We start from the raw sequence: 16,042 nt of genomic DNA, 5'->3' as shown, positions 1-16,042 counted from the left end.
CAGCGTTGACTTTGGAGAAAAACGTAAAAGTCCCAGGCTTTTTTTTACGGCCTCCCATTGGCCAGATTAAATATGACTGACAAAGCTCCGAATCTGTTTATGAGATTCCTAAATGCTTTATGCTTAAATGGATAAATTCTTATCGATCCTTCTGCTTTTGCTATAATTTCCTTTTATTTTTATTCTCAAGTTCAATTTCAATGGCTTGATGAAAATTAAAAAGCTTATTCTTCATATTAATTCATTCAATCATTACCAAATGGATTTCACATTTAGGTAATGAAACCTAACTGCTGCTGCTGCTCAACCTAATTAGCAAGCATCTCTAAATTGAATTTATTCTACAGCCATCAAACCGATTGATTTGGCTGTTTCATTTAATTGTTTTTCAAGATTTCTGTTTTTTATTGTGTTTCTTGAGAATATATAAACTAATTATTATCTTCTCATTTTAAATTTGTCTACTCCAGTTAAAATCATCATCTATAATTCAACGTCATTAATAGATTCAATTTTTATCTTTTAATACAGCAGACTTATTTGATTAACTTCTCAATCACACCTTGATCAAATTTATTTCTTTATACTCCATATTCCAAATACAACATAATTAATATTTCACTCAAAATGGTTAAAAAAGAATTTTATGGTTCCCTCGATGGTGTTCAAATCCTTGGCTCCATTTCAAACAAACCAGCATATGAAGGTGCTCCAACAACTCAAGCAAATATTTTAACCAAAAAGGCTGTTGCTTTTATTGCTTTACTTCATCGTACTTTCAACAAAACACGTATTGAATTATTGAAAAACCGTGACATCATTCAAGAAAAAATTGATTCTGGTAATTATAAACTAGATTTCCTACCTGAAACTAAAGCAATTAGAGATGATTTAACATGGAAAGGTCCTACTTTAGGTCCAGGTTTGATTGATAGAAGAGCTGAAATCACTGGTCCAACCACAAGAAAAATGGTTATCAATGCTTTAAACACTCCTGTTTACACTTATATGACCGATTTTGAAGATTCCTCTTCTCCAACCTGGGAAAATATGGTCGATGGTCAAGTTAATCTTTATGATGCCACTAGAAAACAAATTGAATTACCAACCCCAAAGAAATACTATAAAGTCGATTTCTCGAAACCAACTCCAACTTTAATCGTTAGACCAAGAGGCTGGCATTTAGTCGATGATCATATCCTCGTTGATGGTGAACCAATTTCTGGCTCTTTGATGGATTTCGGTCTTTATTTTTTTCACAATGCTAAAGAATCGATTGCTAACGGTTTTGGTCCATACTTCTACTTGCCAAAAATGGAACACTACTTAGAAGCAAGGTTATGGAACAATGTTTTCAATGTTGCTCAAGATATTCTCGAAATTCCAAGAGGAACCATTAGAGCCACTGTTTTAATTGAAACTTTACCAGCTTCTTTCCAGATGGATGAAATTATATTCGAATTAAGAGACCACTCAGCTGGTCTTAACTGTGGTAGATGGGATTACATGTTTTCAACCATCAAAAAATTAAGAAACAAATCACAGCATCTTTTACCAGACAGAGATCAAGTTCTTATGACCTCTCCATTTATGGCCGCTTACGTTAAAAGATTAATCAAAATCTGTCATACCAGACACGTCCATGCTATGGGTGGTATGGCTGCTTTAATTCCAATTAAAAATGATCCAGCTGCCAACGAAATTGCTATGGGTAATGTTAGAAAAGATAAGTTACGTGAGGTATTGGCCGGTCATGATGGTTCTTGGATTGCTCATCCAGCTTTAGAGCCAATCTGCACTTCTGTTTTTGATGAACACATGAAAACTCCAAACCAAATACACATCATCCCAGACACTGCTGAAGTGACTCCTGATCAATTGATTGAAACTCAAATTGAAGGTGGTAGAATCACTGAAAAGGGTATAAGACAAAATCTTTACATTGGTTTATGTTACATGGAGGCATGGCTCAGAGGTTCTGGTTGTGTTGCCATCAACAATCTTATGGAAGATGCTGCCACTGCTGAAGTCTCGAGAACTCAATTATGGCAATGGGTCACCCATCGTGCTGTCTTAACTGACACTGGCGCAACTCTTACACCAGAATTGTCCTCGAGCTTATTAGCTGAAGAAACCGAAAAATTATTAAAGATAGCTCCAGTTGGAAACAAATTTGAATTGGCAGCTTCTTTGTTCAAACCAGAAATCACTGGTGAGTCATTCAGCGATTTTTTAACCACTTTGTTATATCCATCCATCACAACTGTCGGTGAACCAGTTGACTTAAATACTTTAGAATAATTTCTTTATCACTGCTGTTCATTTGTTATGTAAATTTCCATAGTTTTTTTTATCTTTTTAATGAATAAATTTTATATGTTTTAAATTTTCAATTTTTAGTTTTATTTCCGATTATTTGGGTTTTTATTTTTCCAATTTTGTAGATCTCAGAAAGAATCTTTCTTTCCATCTCTCTTTCTATCTATCCATCTATCTATCTTACTTTTGCCGATTTTCTTTGAATTTATTCTTACAATGATCATATTTGAACAGAATACTCGGTACCTTAGACAAGACGATATTTTTGTTTCAAACGATTCATCCTACAAAATCAACATTCTTGAAAACGACTTTAGTGATAGCGTTAAATCCTTAACCGCCAAAGGCTATTGCGAGGAATTTCATGAGAAAAACTCGATTATTCTTCCAGCATTGCCTTATATATCAGTATGATCAATTGATTTTATTTACTAAATTGGCTTTTCACTAAAATATTAACACGATACTCCATTTGACCATATGATGAAGTTTGTTTATTCTATTTATTTCAATGATAGAGTGTTAAAACCTGGTGAACCAATTTTGGAAAACCTCATGAAATCCGTTGCGGAAAGTAAGGTATTTTTTTTACCTTTTATTAATGAATACAAATCAGAATTCAAAATATTCCTAAAAAGAAAAAAAAAATATGAAAAAAAACAATCAATTAACCAGTCATTTTGCCATTTTATCCTATAGATCTGGGGTCAGTTGAAAATGACTGTAGAATTAAAAACAGATACTCCAACGTTTCTTAACATTGAGGATCATTCATTTTGCTGTATGTAAAACCATAATTAAATGGGTATTATCCACCATCTATATGGTTATCTGAACTCAAATAACAACTAACATTTTAATATTGAAAACATAAATTCAGTGTTGTTAAGATGCAATATTTTGAATTCTTCAATGGTTAAAAATTTTATGAATACAAGCAAAACTTATGATAATATAAAACTCTACGAATTAGAATCGGCAAAACAGAAAATCAGACTATACTCGAAATCACCATATAGTTTTGCTAGTGACATTGAAAAAAGCTTTACTTTTATATTTAATTATTCACAAATGAGTTTGTTTTTAGATTTAGATAAAAATTTGCCTTTTGTTTTCTCGATTAAAGGAAGAGAACTATTTAAAGATAATTATAAGACAATGACGATTTTGTCCATGGAAATCTTTTCACAAACGAACAATATAAAAAATCTATTGAAAAATATTGAAAATTTAGTCAAATTGGAAAACAATGTAATCTCAGCAATTATATTTAAAAAGAAAAATAGAAGAAGGCTTAATGATGATTATCCGGATTTTAAATTTGCAAACTTCAAAAAGAAAAACACTGAATAACAATGTGAATGATATAAAAATATAAAAATATAAAAATATCATTAATTATTATACTAAAAATATTTATTGTTTTCATTTTTTTCTCTTTTTTATTAAATTTATAGTTTAAGATTTGCTATATAAAAATATGAAAATTGTTTGGATGAAAAGCATGATAAGAAGAAAAAACAGCAAGCTTATAGAATTAAACAAATTAAAAAACCTCCTTAAGACTCAAAACTAAAACATGAATATTGTTGTAAAAAAGTGCAACAAAAACAATGATCTAAATGGAACAAATGTAACAAAATAAAGCAGCAAAAGAACAATACATATATAAATACTGATGTTTGATAATATTTTTTTTACTTTTTCATTTTTTTAAAATTTTTTTTGGGATTTCTCTTATAGAAGACTTGATTCAACACATACAGAGATGTTTTAAATAATGAATTTACTCATCTTCAGCAATCAAAGCCGAAATCATTCTATAAAGATAAAAGAAGAACATAAAAAGATAGAAGGCCAATTTCATAAAGCTTTCGCTTTTATGTTTTGATAAAGTTCTAAAAATCTCAGTGGCATCTAATAAATAGGTTTTCTTGACAAATTTGTTAATATTAAAAGCTAAAACAGGCAAATTAAGCAAAAAACTAAACCAGCAACCATTAATCAAAAGCAAAACAGATAAGAAACCTTGAATAGCATATTCTGGAACCATATAGGAGTTTAATTTCACACATAATTCAACAGGATTAATATAATCACATTCTAGGTCACTATACATGATAACAAAAAAAACCTGAAAGAATAAGCTAACGATGTTAATAACAACAGCAAAAATAAAAAGCCAAGATTCGCCAGACATTTTCGGAAGATTAAAGGATAAGTAGGATTTCCAAAAAATAATCTATGTAGTTTTGTTGATTATATCTGTTAGTTATTTTGCAATAGGGGAAGAATGATTTTAGAAAGAAATCATAACTGTTAAACAAAAAAAAACTAAAGCAAACAAATAAAAATCGGAACTAAAAAAACAAAGATTGCTATATAAAAGACCAGATAATTTTGTACTTCAAGATAGTGCCTGGCTAGCTCAATCGGTAGAGCATTTGACTCTTAGGTTTAGGTAATCAAAAGGTTGCGGGTTCGAGCCCCGCGTCGGGCTATAAGTTGTTATTGTTAATACTTATTTAACTTTTTTGCATCTGATGAAAATTTCTGATTGGTGTTTTTTGATTATCCCAAGATTTCGAGGTATGTAGTTTTCAACAACAACAAATCAGGTATGGTAATTATCTATTGTTTTGTTAATTACCTGGTTTTAATGAATTACAGAGTGGACAATATAAATAGTTGGTTTACCCTAAATAGATTTTTATTGTGTAGTTGTGAAATATTATTATAAGTGCTACTTTTTAAATGAGGAATTAAAAATGTTTATAAAATGCTGGTTTTTTAAAAACCTTTTTGCAATAGTTATTTTATTGCTTTTCTAGTTTGATCTTGGGCGAATCTCTAAAAATCAACCTGGGTGGCTTTAATTTTTAAAATTGAAGGAAATAATATATATAATCTAAAGAACTGAATTTTTAATTTTCTATCGTAAGATCAGAAAAATAAATATTGGGATAAGATTCTTTGGATCTTTAATACGAGATACATGAAGATAATTGGGTGTTTTATCAATTACTGATCTTCTATCCCCACTATCATCAACTTTAGTTTGCAAAACATAAGTTACATCATATTGAAATTCCAAGAATCTCTGTTGAAGGTAAGATCGATAATATTTTCTGGTTTTATCTTTGGCAGATCAGCAGTGGTAATCGATATCATGCTTCTTAGATAAAGAATTTTTTTGTCCTAATTGGCCATCCGAATCTTTAGAAGTTCGCTAAAACAAATTGATAATTAATGAAACAAAGCCAACCGGTCACATTTTTTAATTGAAAATCATATCAATGAATAAAATTAACCTCCAACTTATAGATTTTCAAAGTAGGCTTTAAAAATAAGTCTTAAGTTTATAAGTCTTAATTTAATTCTCTCAGAGAAGATCGTGTTAAAGAGGTTCAAATGTAATGGATCTTCATCTCCAGAAGTTCGTTTGATTTTCTCTTTATCATAAATTAATTCTGAAAATAGAACAATTTATTAAAAAATTAAAAAAAATTGTGGTTAGTCTCCGATAATAAATTTAGTAACGGTTTATTGTTAGATGAATCAAATAATTTAGAACCAGGATTGTTCCCAATGCAATATATGGTCTTTTCTCTTTACATTAAATTGGTGCTGGACTAAATAACTAAAAAAGAGTAATTTGGTAGTTAATTGTTGAAATATACTTCACTGTTGAACATCTAAAGAGGTATTCATTATGATGGAAATGTTGGAGGGTGTTTTGGACTGGTAGGAGGTTAGTTGAAAAAAATTTCCTTATACATTTTGAGCGAGCGGGAAAAAGAAAAAAGGAACATGAGTATTTTCAATGACAGAGAGGTAGTCCTGAATTGATCCTAATTATAAAAACTAACTATTTGAAAAGTTCAATTAAATTAAAATAGAACAACTAGGAATTCAGGGTTCAAGGAACAATTTATATTGGTTTACAGAAAGAGAAAAAAACCATTCTTTGGCCTAATAAAAAAGCTTTAGAAATTTTTAGCAGTGTATCCTAATATTGACAGTAGAAATTAATCAATAATCGTCACTTGGCAATTAACAAATAATTTTGTCTTATTAACAATATAAATTATATTTTGTTGGTTTTAAGGTCTTTGATATGTGAATTCATTTAGATGAAACAATAATTAGACAATTAAGAGTTTTTCGGGATTTTAAGTAATAAAAAACAGGGCTTTTCTGATAAGGCGGGGAATTATGACTGCTATTAGTTCAGAAAAAGGAAAAGAATAAAAAGGAGAAATGCCCCTTCTAAACAAAATGTTTAATAAATAGGATTTGTATGGCAAAGTCTGGATCCAAGATTTGAGTATTTGAGTTTGAAGCTAAGTTTTAAATACACGCTTAAGAGTAATAAGCTATTTTTTTCGGAGAGATAAAATACGACAACAGTAGTTTAGTAAATTAATTCCACCTTGTACGGCATTTAAACCTCACCATTTTTGTAAAGAACACAAGTGTAATATAATTTTGTTTTTGCAGTGTGACTTACACTAAGGAATTGGAATCATTTCTGAAAAGTAAAATATTACCCTTTGTATAATAACCGCCGAAATATCTGTAATAAATACAAATGTTTCTGTATGCTTCCACGATTAATTTATTTGCTTTCCTTTGAAAGCATTGATTTGATTTGATTTAATTATCTATATATAATACCATCAATAAAAGGAAAAAAATTACAGTACATAAGAATTTCTTCTTTTTAACTTTTTCAATATAGTAGAAATTAAATAAGACTTGGTATATTTCTTAGTCTTATTTTCTTGTCGACATTATAAGCAATTTCATTGCCGCTAAAATTTAGTAAAATCTTAATATTCAACGGTTATGCACATGTATACATTAGGTTTGATGCCTTTTTGTTTTTACATAATTTCAAAATCTGGAAACCTTTTTGAAGAAATGATTTTTTTTTCATCGTTTTTGTGTAGGAAAACGAAAGCCGCTGAAGTTGAACACAACCGCTGAAAATTAATCAAACTAAAAAAAAAAAAAGTTTCGAAGTTTGTTTTTTTACACAAAATAAACCATCTCGGAGTTTTTGATTTGGGAAATACTCAAAAGTAGAATAATCGTTTTATACCAAATCTTGAATTTGTTATTCTCATCATCAGCAAAATTTATCTGTTTATTGGTCAATGCCAATCAGATTTCGTTAGGCATTTTACAATCACTCAAGATGAATAATTATTTTTTTTTGAGTTAGAATAATTATCAAGAGACGATACTACAATGAAATTGATGATAACGATAGCTTTTTAGATAATATTTGCAATACATTATTGTGTTGTCTTTTGATAGCAACAATAAACAATTCTATTCACATAATCTTTCTCTCGAAATTTTATTAGGTATTTTGTAGAAATATAATTAAACTTTGTAATTTGGTTATTGAAACCAGGATTTTGACTTTTGTAATAACTCTTTTTTGCAGAATTGTCATGAGTAGCAGCATTACTGGATAAATAAATCAATAAATTTGAGTCTTCAACAATATTTAATGCTATTCTTTTCAATATTATTATTAAAATGAGGAGTACTTTCTTTAAACTAGTTGAATTCAAATAATTAAGCTTTACTGGCTCTAGAATAGTAGGCATAGAACTTCCATTTACAAAACATTCACAAAAATTTATCAACTCTAATTTATTTAACCCAATTGGAGCCAGTTGAATCCTATTTAACTCAGATAATATTCAAAATCTAAAATATCTAAAATACGCCAATTGCAATGGAACTGGGTTTGGATTTTATGGAAGAGAGGTAGCAACTGCTAGAGCCTGTGAATAATATTGAATGAAATAAAGCAGAGAGGCTTATTATTGGAATATATAAACAATATTATGTTCAGTCCATAGATAGTGTTTTCAAGATAAACTCTGATAGTAAATTGAAACTTCTGAAAGGCTTTACAGATGGCCAAATGAGTAGAGGTGGGTAACCCTATCCAGCGCCTTCACCATTTCGTCCGGATAGCACAGGCATGCTTCGAGTAAGGGTGAACCACCGCAGATCTGTCCGATCTCCGAGCTTTGGAATATTTCTTGTCTTTCTTGATAGTGCACACTCTAATCTCTTGGTATCTTGGTTTTTCTTGTTTTTCCTTTCCATGGCGATACTTGTCTTACAACCTAAAGCCGCTTGTGAAACTTAATTTTTGTGTGTTTCTTTTTATTTTACCTTGCATTATCAGTCAAATTACTTTATTCTTGTCATTGGAGTTCTTATTACATCAATTACAGATATATAAAATATGGTTTTATTATTCTATGATTATCTATGTCTCCAAATCATATATATATGTCTTTTAATTTCTCTTGATTTTGATTTTAATCTGCTTTCTATTCATTGTGTTTTGCTTATCTCTCTATCCATTAACAATTAAACCGATCCGGTAAAAAGATATAAATCAAAAAAAACAGAAAAAGCCAATTCAAGAAAACAAAAAAACTTTACTATTCATAATAATAATAGTAATAATAATAATAATAATAATAATAATAATAATAATAATAATACTTAACAATACTTAATAATGTCTGCATCCGACAGCTCTGCTAAAGATGTTGAAAAACAACAACAGGTTTTTGAACTTGATTCCTCTACTTCTAGAATTGGGGGCTTTCAAGAAGCCGGTGTTAAAAGAGGTTTAAAGTCCCGTCATGTTCAGCTTATCGCCTTGGGTGGATGCATTGGTACTGGTTTATTTGTTGGTTCTGGGTCTGCTCTAGCCACCTGTGGCCCAGCAGCTCTTTTGACTGGTTATTTGATTTTGGCCTTCGTTATTTATGCTGTCATGAATGCTTTGGGTGAGATGACTTGTTTCATGTGTATTAAAGGTACTTCGGTTTCTCAATTTGTGACTAGATATGTCGATGAATCTTTAGGTTTTGCAACCGGTTACTGTTATGTATATTCTTTTGCAATTCTTGTTGGTACAGAAGTTACTGCTGCAGCTATTGTTATTGAGTATTGGACACAAAAAGTCAATGTAGCAGTTTGGATCACAATTCTTCTAGTGGTTATTATTGGTTTGAATTTCTGTGCTGTTCAATATTATGGTGAAACTGAATTTTGGTTTGCATCTTTGAAAATCATTTGTATTATTGGTTTACTTTTCTGTGGTGTTGTTATTTTCTTCGGCGGTGGTCCAGCTCAAGACGGTATTTTAGGTTTCCATTACTGGAACCATCCTGGTGCATTTGTTGAACACTTGACTACTGGTGAAACTGGTAAATTCTGTGCTGTCTGGACTTCTATTATCAAATCAGGTTTTGCCTTCATTTTAGGTCCAGAATTAATTACAACTGCTGCTGGTGAAACTGAATCTCCAAGAAGAAATCTTGCAAAGGCTACGAAAAGATTTGTTTACAGAATTATTTTCTTCTACGTCTGTGGTTCTATCGTCATTGGTGTTATTGTTGCCTCAGACAATGACAGATTAATGAGTGCTGTAAGTGAAGGTGCTAGTGGTGCAGCTGCATCTCCTTTCGTTATTGGTATTCAAAATGCAGGTATTAAAGTTCTTAACCATATCATCAATGCTGTCATTTTATCTTCTGCCTGGTCTTCTGGTAATTCCTATTTATATGCTGCTTCTAGAAGTTTGATGGGTCTTGCTAACACTGGATATGCTCCAAAGATCTTTGGCAAATGTAACAAACAAGGTGTTCCATACTACTCGGTTGGTGCTGGTGCTCTTATTGCTTGTTTAGCTTACTTAAATGTTTCCTCATCATCTTCTGATGTTTTTACCTGGTTATCTAACATTTGTACCATTTCTGGTTTCATTGGTTGGATCGTTATTGGTATTACTTATTTAAGATGGAGAGCAGCTATGGATTACAACAACTTGTGGGATAGATGTACTTTTATCACTCCATTCCAACCATACTCAACCTACTTTTTCATTATCTTCATTTCAATTGTTACAATTACAAATGGTTACGCTGTTTTCTTTGATTTCAATGGCCCAGATTTTGTTGCTGCTTATATTACTCTTCCAATTTTCTTTGCTCTTTATTTCGGACACAAAATATACGCAAAGACTAGATGGTATATTCCAGTTGAAGAAATTGATGTAATCAGTGGTTTAGATAAAATTGAAGAAGAAGCTGCTACTTATCCAAAAATTGTTCCAAAAAACTTCTTGCAAAAAATATGGTTCTGGATTGTTTAGGTTCATCAAACCATCCACTCTTTTTTATTCTTTTTTTTTTATCAGCATTTCTCTTTAATTCTCTTTGAAAATGTTAAACTTTTCATTCATTCTGTTTTGAGTTTAATTTACTTAAGATAAAGAATCTTTCCCATTTTTTTATTGTTTTATTTTTTTATTTTTTTATACTGTTTTATATCATTTTAATTATACCATGTATTACGCTTGATTGCTTTACATTTTTCTTTATTCTTGTAGTCTAACCTTTCTTCAAAACTTAATTAAAAAAAGAAAAAGAAAAATAACTATTGCTAATCTATTAATGAAACAGTACAAAAGTAAAATACAGAAGAGTCCAAGTATTTGAGCATAAGATATTATTTCTTAAACTATCTAAATAAGGAAATAAACAAACTCAAAAATGTTTTTTGAAAAGCAGTAAAAACAGTGATAAAATAATGAAAAACATATAAAATATGAATTGATTTAAACGAAAAAAGAGCGGGATAATCAATAAAGCATTGGAATATAACAAAAAAACAAAAATAAAATAACAAACTAGCAAAAAATAAAACAATTGAGAAAAAAAAGATAACTAAGGTAACTATGTTTAATAAATGAATTTAAACAACAAATGATAAAAGGAGGATCTTTTTTTTTAAAAAAATAAAAATAAAACAACAGGTGGAATGAAAACCAAACAAATTAACTAAGCATAATATACAAAAATAATCTAAAACAAAATTAAATCAGCAAAAAAAAAAAAAGTTCATAAGAAAACAAAAAACAAAACCAGTGACAAAAATATGTAAGGACATAAATCAAAAAACATAAAATTTTTTTTTTCTTTAATATTAAATAAAGCTTTAGGAAAATTTAAACTAACAGCACCATTTTCACTAGAAGTAGAGTAATCAAAAAATGTTCTATTGCCATCAAGCTGGAAAGTAGATGGTAAAGAACCTAAAACTGGAGTCTCATTAGTGACTGTTTTAGTAGAAATTAAACTGCTAAAAGAAATCTTGGTACTTGTCATCACATAGATAGAAAAACTAGAATAATTTGTGTCAGAAGAACCTTTTGAAACTGTAGCAAAGTAGATTGATCTTAATATCTCTGAAAAATTAAGCTCTTTAGATGATTCTGTCGGTCCTAGCGACCTGTTGAATGTTTGTGTTTGCGAAGATGATGCTGGAAATCGCGTAGACTGGTTAATCAAATTGTTTTCTTTGCCTGCTACTTTGTTGCACAAAGAATACTTCTGCCTTTCGTCCTCATCAATGACAGTTTCTGGATCATTAGGTGGTAAATATGATCCGCATAGTAGAGTTGTTGAAATTGTCTCTGTTTGCACTTCAGCTGAAACCAAAAGCAGAAGTAGAATTAAATTTAAGTAGAGTAATAGTTTCATTTTGCTTGAACAATAAATCAGAGAGAAAATACTCTGTTGTTATAAAGAAAGATCAGGTATTAAAGCACAGACAAAAACGCAGTAAGTTAAAAAGATCATCAATCCAACCCGAATACAAAAATAAATTGGGACTTAAACCTGGTCGGAATTCAATGCTCCGGACATCCCTTTTAGGTGTGATCAAGTTTCCATATCCATCCACTGGGAATGCTCACCAAATTCACTTACATGGAAAGTTCAATTTCTGTTAATGTTAGTCTATTTAAGCGAAAGTCGCTGAATGAATCCTATATAATACAGCACAAAGTTTCTTATGAAATATGGGTTCTATTGTTGATAGTGAGTGACTCGAAAAGCTCCATCTGCTAATTCTTCATGTAATAACTCCTCATCTTCAAACTCTGAGGCATCTCTTTTTCCTCTCTCCAAGTTTAAAAGCCAAAAAACTGGCAAACTAATTACCAACAAGATCCACAAAAACCAAAAACAGTACCTAATGTTGTGGGTTTTATCTGTTATTAGCCCGCTAATTATAGGCCCGATGATTGAACTACCTTTATCAGTAACTGCAAACAATGCAAAAAACAAGGATTCTCTACCTCTTGGAATCAACAATGAAAATAATGATCGAGAAATAGTAGATAATCCTCCTAATGATATTCCATACCACATTGCTAATAAATACATTTCGCTCTTATGCTGAAGCCCAATATTATCAAAATAAAAACCAAGAATTCCATAAAATGGAATCATCGATGACCAAATTATAATTAAAATCAATGTCATTTTCGAATTCAACTTAAAATACGGTTGAACAAAGTTTGGTATTATTAACGTTCCAAAAATTGCAGCGATAATAGCTATTACGCCAATTATGGCCAACTCGGGAGTAGTCATACTTAGCTCTGTTTTTGAAAATAGAATTGCTGCAGAATTTATCGTTGTAATGGAATCACTTATTATAAACCAACCAGTCAAAAAAATGCAAACGTCTTTTAATAGTTTAATTTTTTTAAAAGCTGTCAAGAGATTAAGCCATCCAATTTGGATATATTCAAAAAATGTGATTTTTCTATTATTGTTTGTAAGAGGTATGAGATCAGGGTCTATCTCTCGAGATTTTAATAAAAAAATTATTGGAAATTGAAAAATAAACCACCAACAGCCGATAAATAATAGCGCATATTGAATGGAAAGGGTTGATGACCCAGTTTTTAGCACAATAAGAATTGATATTAATTGAACAATAAAAGCTGCAAAATAACCCAACCCTGATCCTAAACCAGAAATTTTAGATGATATCAAACCTTTCTGTATTGTTAATTTGCCCTCGATCTTTATTTGATCGTTCAAAGATAATTCTGAACTTTGAACTAGCTTCTTATTTAGTTTTCTAATTTTATAACTGTTTGATACTAATACCGGCAAAATTGAATTTCCACAGACATTGACTACTCCAAAGCATGAATTTGATAAAACACAATAAAAGGCAGATAGAAGCAAAAATTTATAGTTCAAAAAATACATTAAAATTGTAGAGATTGCTCCTAAAAACCCACTGATCACTAAAACTGGTTTCTTGTAATTTCCTCGATCAGCAAAACCAGTTATAGAAATAACTAGTAAAGTCTGCACAAATACTGAAAATGCAAAAGTGTACATAGTAAAAGATGAAGTATCAACATAAAATCCTAAAACTTTAACAACACATTGTTTGGCTTTAAATATGTTGAAGGCTAAATTATTTACGTTATTCGGAGGTAAATTTGGATTGGGGATTTCATCATTAGGATCATTCGAGGAGACACAAGGAACTAGATGATCATCAAAAAGCACACCGTTATCTCTAGCAAATTGCTCTAGCAATAAAGGAATATAAGTTGCAATAGCACTTATTATAAAAGGTTCAGCAGCCCAACCATACAGACACCATCCTAGTATCTCATTTATTGTTGTTGAGTCCAGATCGATTGATGTATCGGTTTCATCAGAATCATCTTCTGAAATTCGAGATTCTATAGGAATAAAGTTAGGAAACTCTTCTTGTAAGAGTGGTGTATGCTCATTTGGATTGAATCTACTGGTAGTTGTCATGAAGATACGTTAACTTTTCAGATTGAAGTAAGCTTTTGAAAAGGATTTTATTCTGATTAATTTAATTAAGATAAAGTTATATTGATGAATATCAAATTAATTTTGACATGATTCTGTTAATTGGTTAAATAAAGCTTGAGCCTGAATCCATTGAACTGATTAGAAGTATTGGATAACCCTTTAAAAAAAAGAAAGGGGTCTGGGATAAGGGGTTACGATGGCTGGTTCTGCCAACAGTTCCGGTAACACTTTGAAATGACGGGGTTACGTAAAACGGCGGATAATATTCCGAATAGAAAAATTGAAATGTGATCGGTCATGCTTTCACGAGAATTTCGCTTTTCGAAGAAACCTCTATTTTCAAAAATGGCCATTACCCGGGTTTAGCATCATAATAGCCAGTCCTTTTTAACTCAGTTCATTTGTGCACCATTTTCGTTTGGTTGAACAAATGTTTGATGTTTGAACACCTTTGAGTATTGGATGTAAAAGACAAGAAAAGATCAATGAAATAAATCGAACAAAGAGAAAAACATGTTATTTAAAATGTATTTTTCTACAGCTTTTCTGCTTTCTAGAAATATTTACTGCCACCATTACTTCCAAAGCACCACTTAAAAATCCTCAAATTCATATCGTTCTATTAGTGCTGGATCACAAAAGGATTTTGGTATAATATCATTTAAGTCTGTAAAATAGAAGTCTACATTTAAAAAGCTTGATTTTTAACTCTAATACTTTTTTTCCTAGAATTTATAACTGCAATCAAAAAGAAAGAAGTACAATAAATTTATAAATCCTAGTTGCACTAATTGAAGTAATTGAAGTAATTGTAGCAAACTGTAGTAATTAATGATAGATATTATCAAAAGAAATAGCTTTGAAACCAAAGAATAGAGAAGACTTTCTTTTTTTCTTTTTTTCTTTATTTCAAAGAATAACAAAAAACAAAAAAATGATGGCTTTTTATTACTTTGCTTTCAGGTTGGTCACAAGAATTTCTAGAACTCCTGCTTATACTAGAATTGCTAACATCTAATTGAAAAATGATGTAGAAAGACAGAGAACAAACAAATTAAGGTGCTATGACCGGGTAAAGCAGATGGTCACGGCCGGGTAAAAGTTTTAGTGTTTCCTTTTTCATCAATTTAAATCACCAATTCTAGATTTGCCATGTAACCATATAGTTTTCGAAGATTACTCATTATGATGTTATATATTGGACGTGCTTACGTTATTTTTGGTTGCTTGCAATACTAATATTTCAGTTAAAAAATTAAAAGGGTTTACTGCTTTTATGATAAATAATTAAAATGAAAATTTTGTTACTGATCAAACTATACACGAACAAAGTGGATGAAATGATTCTTTCAGTATCAGTTGATAAGTTATTGCTATGCACAATACTTTATTTCCTGTTGAGCTGTTTTAAAATATAAAAGTAAATGGAATTAGAAATTTTCAGTTTGAATGAATAATCTTCAGACTCTTTTTAATTAGTCTTAAAGATAAACAAGATAATAATTAATTTGCGATATTAATTTTGTTGGTCACAAACAATTATGATTTATGCTACACATTTATTTTAAATTTTTTTATCTTTGCGACTGGGCTATAGTTTTGCTAGAAAAGCTAGAAAATTTTTGACTACTTTGAAACTTAGCTTGATAACTAAAAGAGAAAAAAGAGAAAACAAGTCAGCATTGAGACTTTTTTTTACAAGGCCAACAAAGTTTTGGAGAAAAATTATTTATCAAATTGCAAGAATAACATATGATAAGTTATTCTAATGGCTCGCAGTTTTATCTTAAATTCAAGACTAGAGCAGAATCAGAATCCAAATTTGACAAATGATATGATTTAAAATGGTCAAACTTGAGACCTTTAATTCTGAATTGATTGAGTGTTTTTTGGTATCTTCATTAAGTTAAAAGAATACAAATGCAGTTTAAATTAATGTTTTGTTTCAAGAGAGGTTTTGTTCAAACTCTCTCCTTTTTTTTGTTTCCTCAATTTTATTACTTTTTATTAGTCTATAC

At 30.2% G+C, this 16,042-nt stretch overlaps 8 protein-coding genes and 1 non-coding gene across 9 annotated transcripts; 5 read left to right on the top strand and 4 right to left on the bottom strand.

The window, feature by feature from the left end:
- The first annotated feature begins 375 nt into the window (after positions 1-375).
- On the top strand, positions 376-2,408 carry ASCRUDRAFT_92749 (malate synthase). The gene has a single exon (XM_020195108.1). It carries the CDS (start codon positions 628-630, stop codon positions 2,299-2,301), a length of 1,674 nt encoding a protein of 557 aa, XP_020045378.1. The 5' UTR covers positions 376-627; the 3' UTR covers positions 2,302-2,408.
- A 34-nt stretch (positions 2,409-2,442) lies between these two features.
- Positions 2,443-2,752, top strand: ASCRUDRAFT_77467 (uncharacterized protein). The gene has a single exon (XM_020193874.1). It carries the CDS (start codon positions 2,536-2,538, stop codon positions 2,731-2,733), a length of 198 nt encoding a protein of 65 aa, XP_020045377.1. The 5' UTR covers positions 2,443-2,535; the 3' UTR covers positions 2,734-2,752.
- Positions 2,753-3,036: 284 nt separating this feature from the next.
- ASCRUDRAFT_82393 (uncharacterized protein) lies at positions 3,037-3,672 on the top strand (the record flags this gene model as incomplete). Its single annotated transcript, XM_020194717.1, has 2 exons — positions 3,037-3,100; positions 3,200-3,672. 2 exons carry the CDS (start codon positions 3,037-3,039, stop codon positions 3,670-3,672), a joined length of 537 nt encoding a protein of 178 aa, XP_020045376.1.
- Positions 3,673-3,807: 135 nt separating this feature from the next.
- Positions 3,808-4,527, bottom strand: ASCRUDRAFT_77465 (cornichon family protein). Its single transcript, XM_020193873.1, has one exon. It carries the CDS (start codon positions 4,436-4,438, stop codon positions 4,106-4,108), a length of 333 nt encoding a protein of 110 aa, XP_020045375.1. The 5' UTR covers positions 4,439-4,527; the 3' UTR covers positions 3,808-4,105.
- A 209-nt stretch (positions 4,528-4,736) lies between these two features.
- Positions 4,737-4,819, top strand: ASCRUDRAFT_t145. Its single transcript has one exon. It is a non-coding gene; the product is annotated as a tRNA-Lys (tRNA).
- A 2,759-nt stretch (positions 4,820-7,578) lies between these two features.
- ASCRUDRAFT_115847 (uncharacterized protein) lies at positions 7,579-8,152 on the bottom strand. Its single transcript, XM_020188832.1, has one exon. It carries the CDS (start codon positions 7,938-7,940, stop codon positions 7,620-7,622), a length of 321 nt encoding a protein of 106 aa, XP_020045374.1. The 5' UTR covers positions 7,941-8,152; the 3' UTR covers positions 7,579-7,619.
- A 540-nt stretch (positions 8,153-8,692) lies between these two features.
- On the top strand, positions 8,693-10,723 carry ASCRUDRAFT_77464 (uncharacterized protein). The gene has a single exon (XM_020193872.1). The coding sequence runs from the start codon at positions 8,876-8,878 to the stop codon at positions 10,517-10,519; it is 1,644 nt and encodes a 547-aa protein (XP_020045373.1). The 5' UTR covers positions 8,693-8,875; the 3' UTR covers positions 10,520-10,723.
- A 544-nt stretch (positions 10,724-11,267) lies between these two features.
- ASCRUDRAFT_15170 (uncharacterized protein) lies at positions 11,268-11,947 on the bottom strand (the record flags this gene model as incomplete). The annotated part of the gene is made up of 1 exon (XM_020189296.1): positions 11,268-11,947. The coding sequence occupies exon 1, from the start codon at positions 11,907-11,909 to the stop codon at positions 11,268-11,270; it is 642 nt and encodes a 213-aa protein (XP_020045372.1). The 5' UTR covers positions 11,910-11,947.
- Positions 11,948-11,978: 31 nt separating this feature from the next.
- On the bottom strand, positions 11,979-14,140 carry ATG22 (Atg22p). The gene has a single exon (XM_020193871.1). It carries the CDS (start codon positions 14,001-14,003, stop codon positions 12,237-12,239), a length of 1,767 nt encoding a protein of 588 aa, XP_020045371.1. The 5' UTR covers positions 14,004-14,140; the 3' UTR covers positions 11,979-12,236.
- Between the last annotated feature and the right edge of the window lie 1,902 nt (positions 14,141-16,042).

The sequence above is a fragment of the Ascoidea rubescens genome (genome assembly GCF_001661345.1).
Source record: "Ascoidea rubescens DSM 1968 unplaced genomic scaffold ASCRUscaffold_14, whole genome shotgun sequence".
In the NCBI taxonomy this organism is placed as follows: Eukaryota; Fungi; Ascomycota; class Saccharomycetes; order Ascoideales; family Ascoideaceae; genus Ascoidea; species Ascoidea rubescens.
The sequence above is the reverse complement of the archived record's forward strand: the minus strand, read 5'-3'. Positions and strand labels throughout refer to the sequence as shown.

What these genes read in the sequence shown, in the direction of transcription:
- ASCRUDRAFT_92749 (XM_020195108.1), top strand. Translation starts at nt 628, where the DNA reads ATGGTTAAAAAAGAATTTTATGGTTCCCTCGATGGTGTTCAAATCCTT.
- ASCRUDRAFT_77467 (XM_020193874.1), top strand. Translation starts at nt 2,536, where the DNA reads ATGATCATATTTGAACAGAATACTCGGTACCTTAGACAAGACGATATT.
- ASCRUDRAFT_77465 (XM_020193873.1), bottom strand. Translation starts at nt 4,438, where the DNA reads ATGTATAGTGACCTAGAATGTGATTATATTAATCCTGTTGAATTATGT.
- ASCRUDRAFT_115847 (XM_020188832.1), bottom strand. Translation starts at nt 7,940, where the DNA reads ATGCCTACTATTCTAGAGCCAGTAAAGCTTAATTATTTGAATTCAACT.
- ASCRUDRAFT_77464 (XM_020193872.1), top strand. Translation starts at nt 8,876, where the DNA reads ATGTCTGCATCCGACAGCTCTGCTAAAGATGTTGAAAAACAACAACAG.
- ATG22 (XM_020193871.1), bottom strand. Translation starts at nt 14,003, where the DNA reads ATGACAACTACCAGTAGATTCAATCCAAATGAGCATACACCACTCTTA.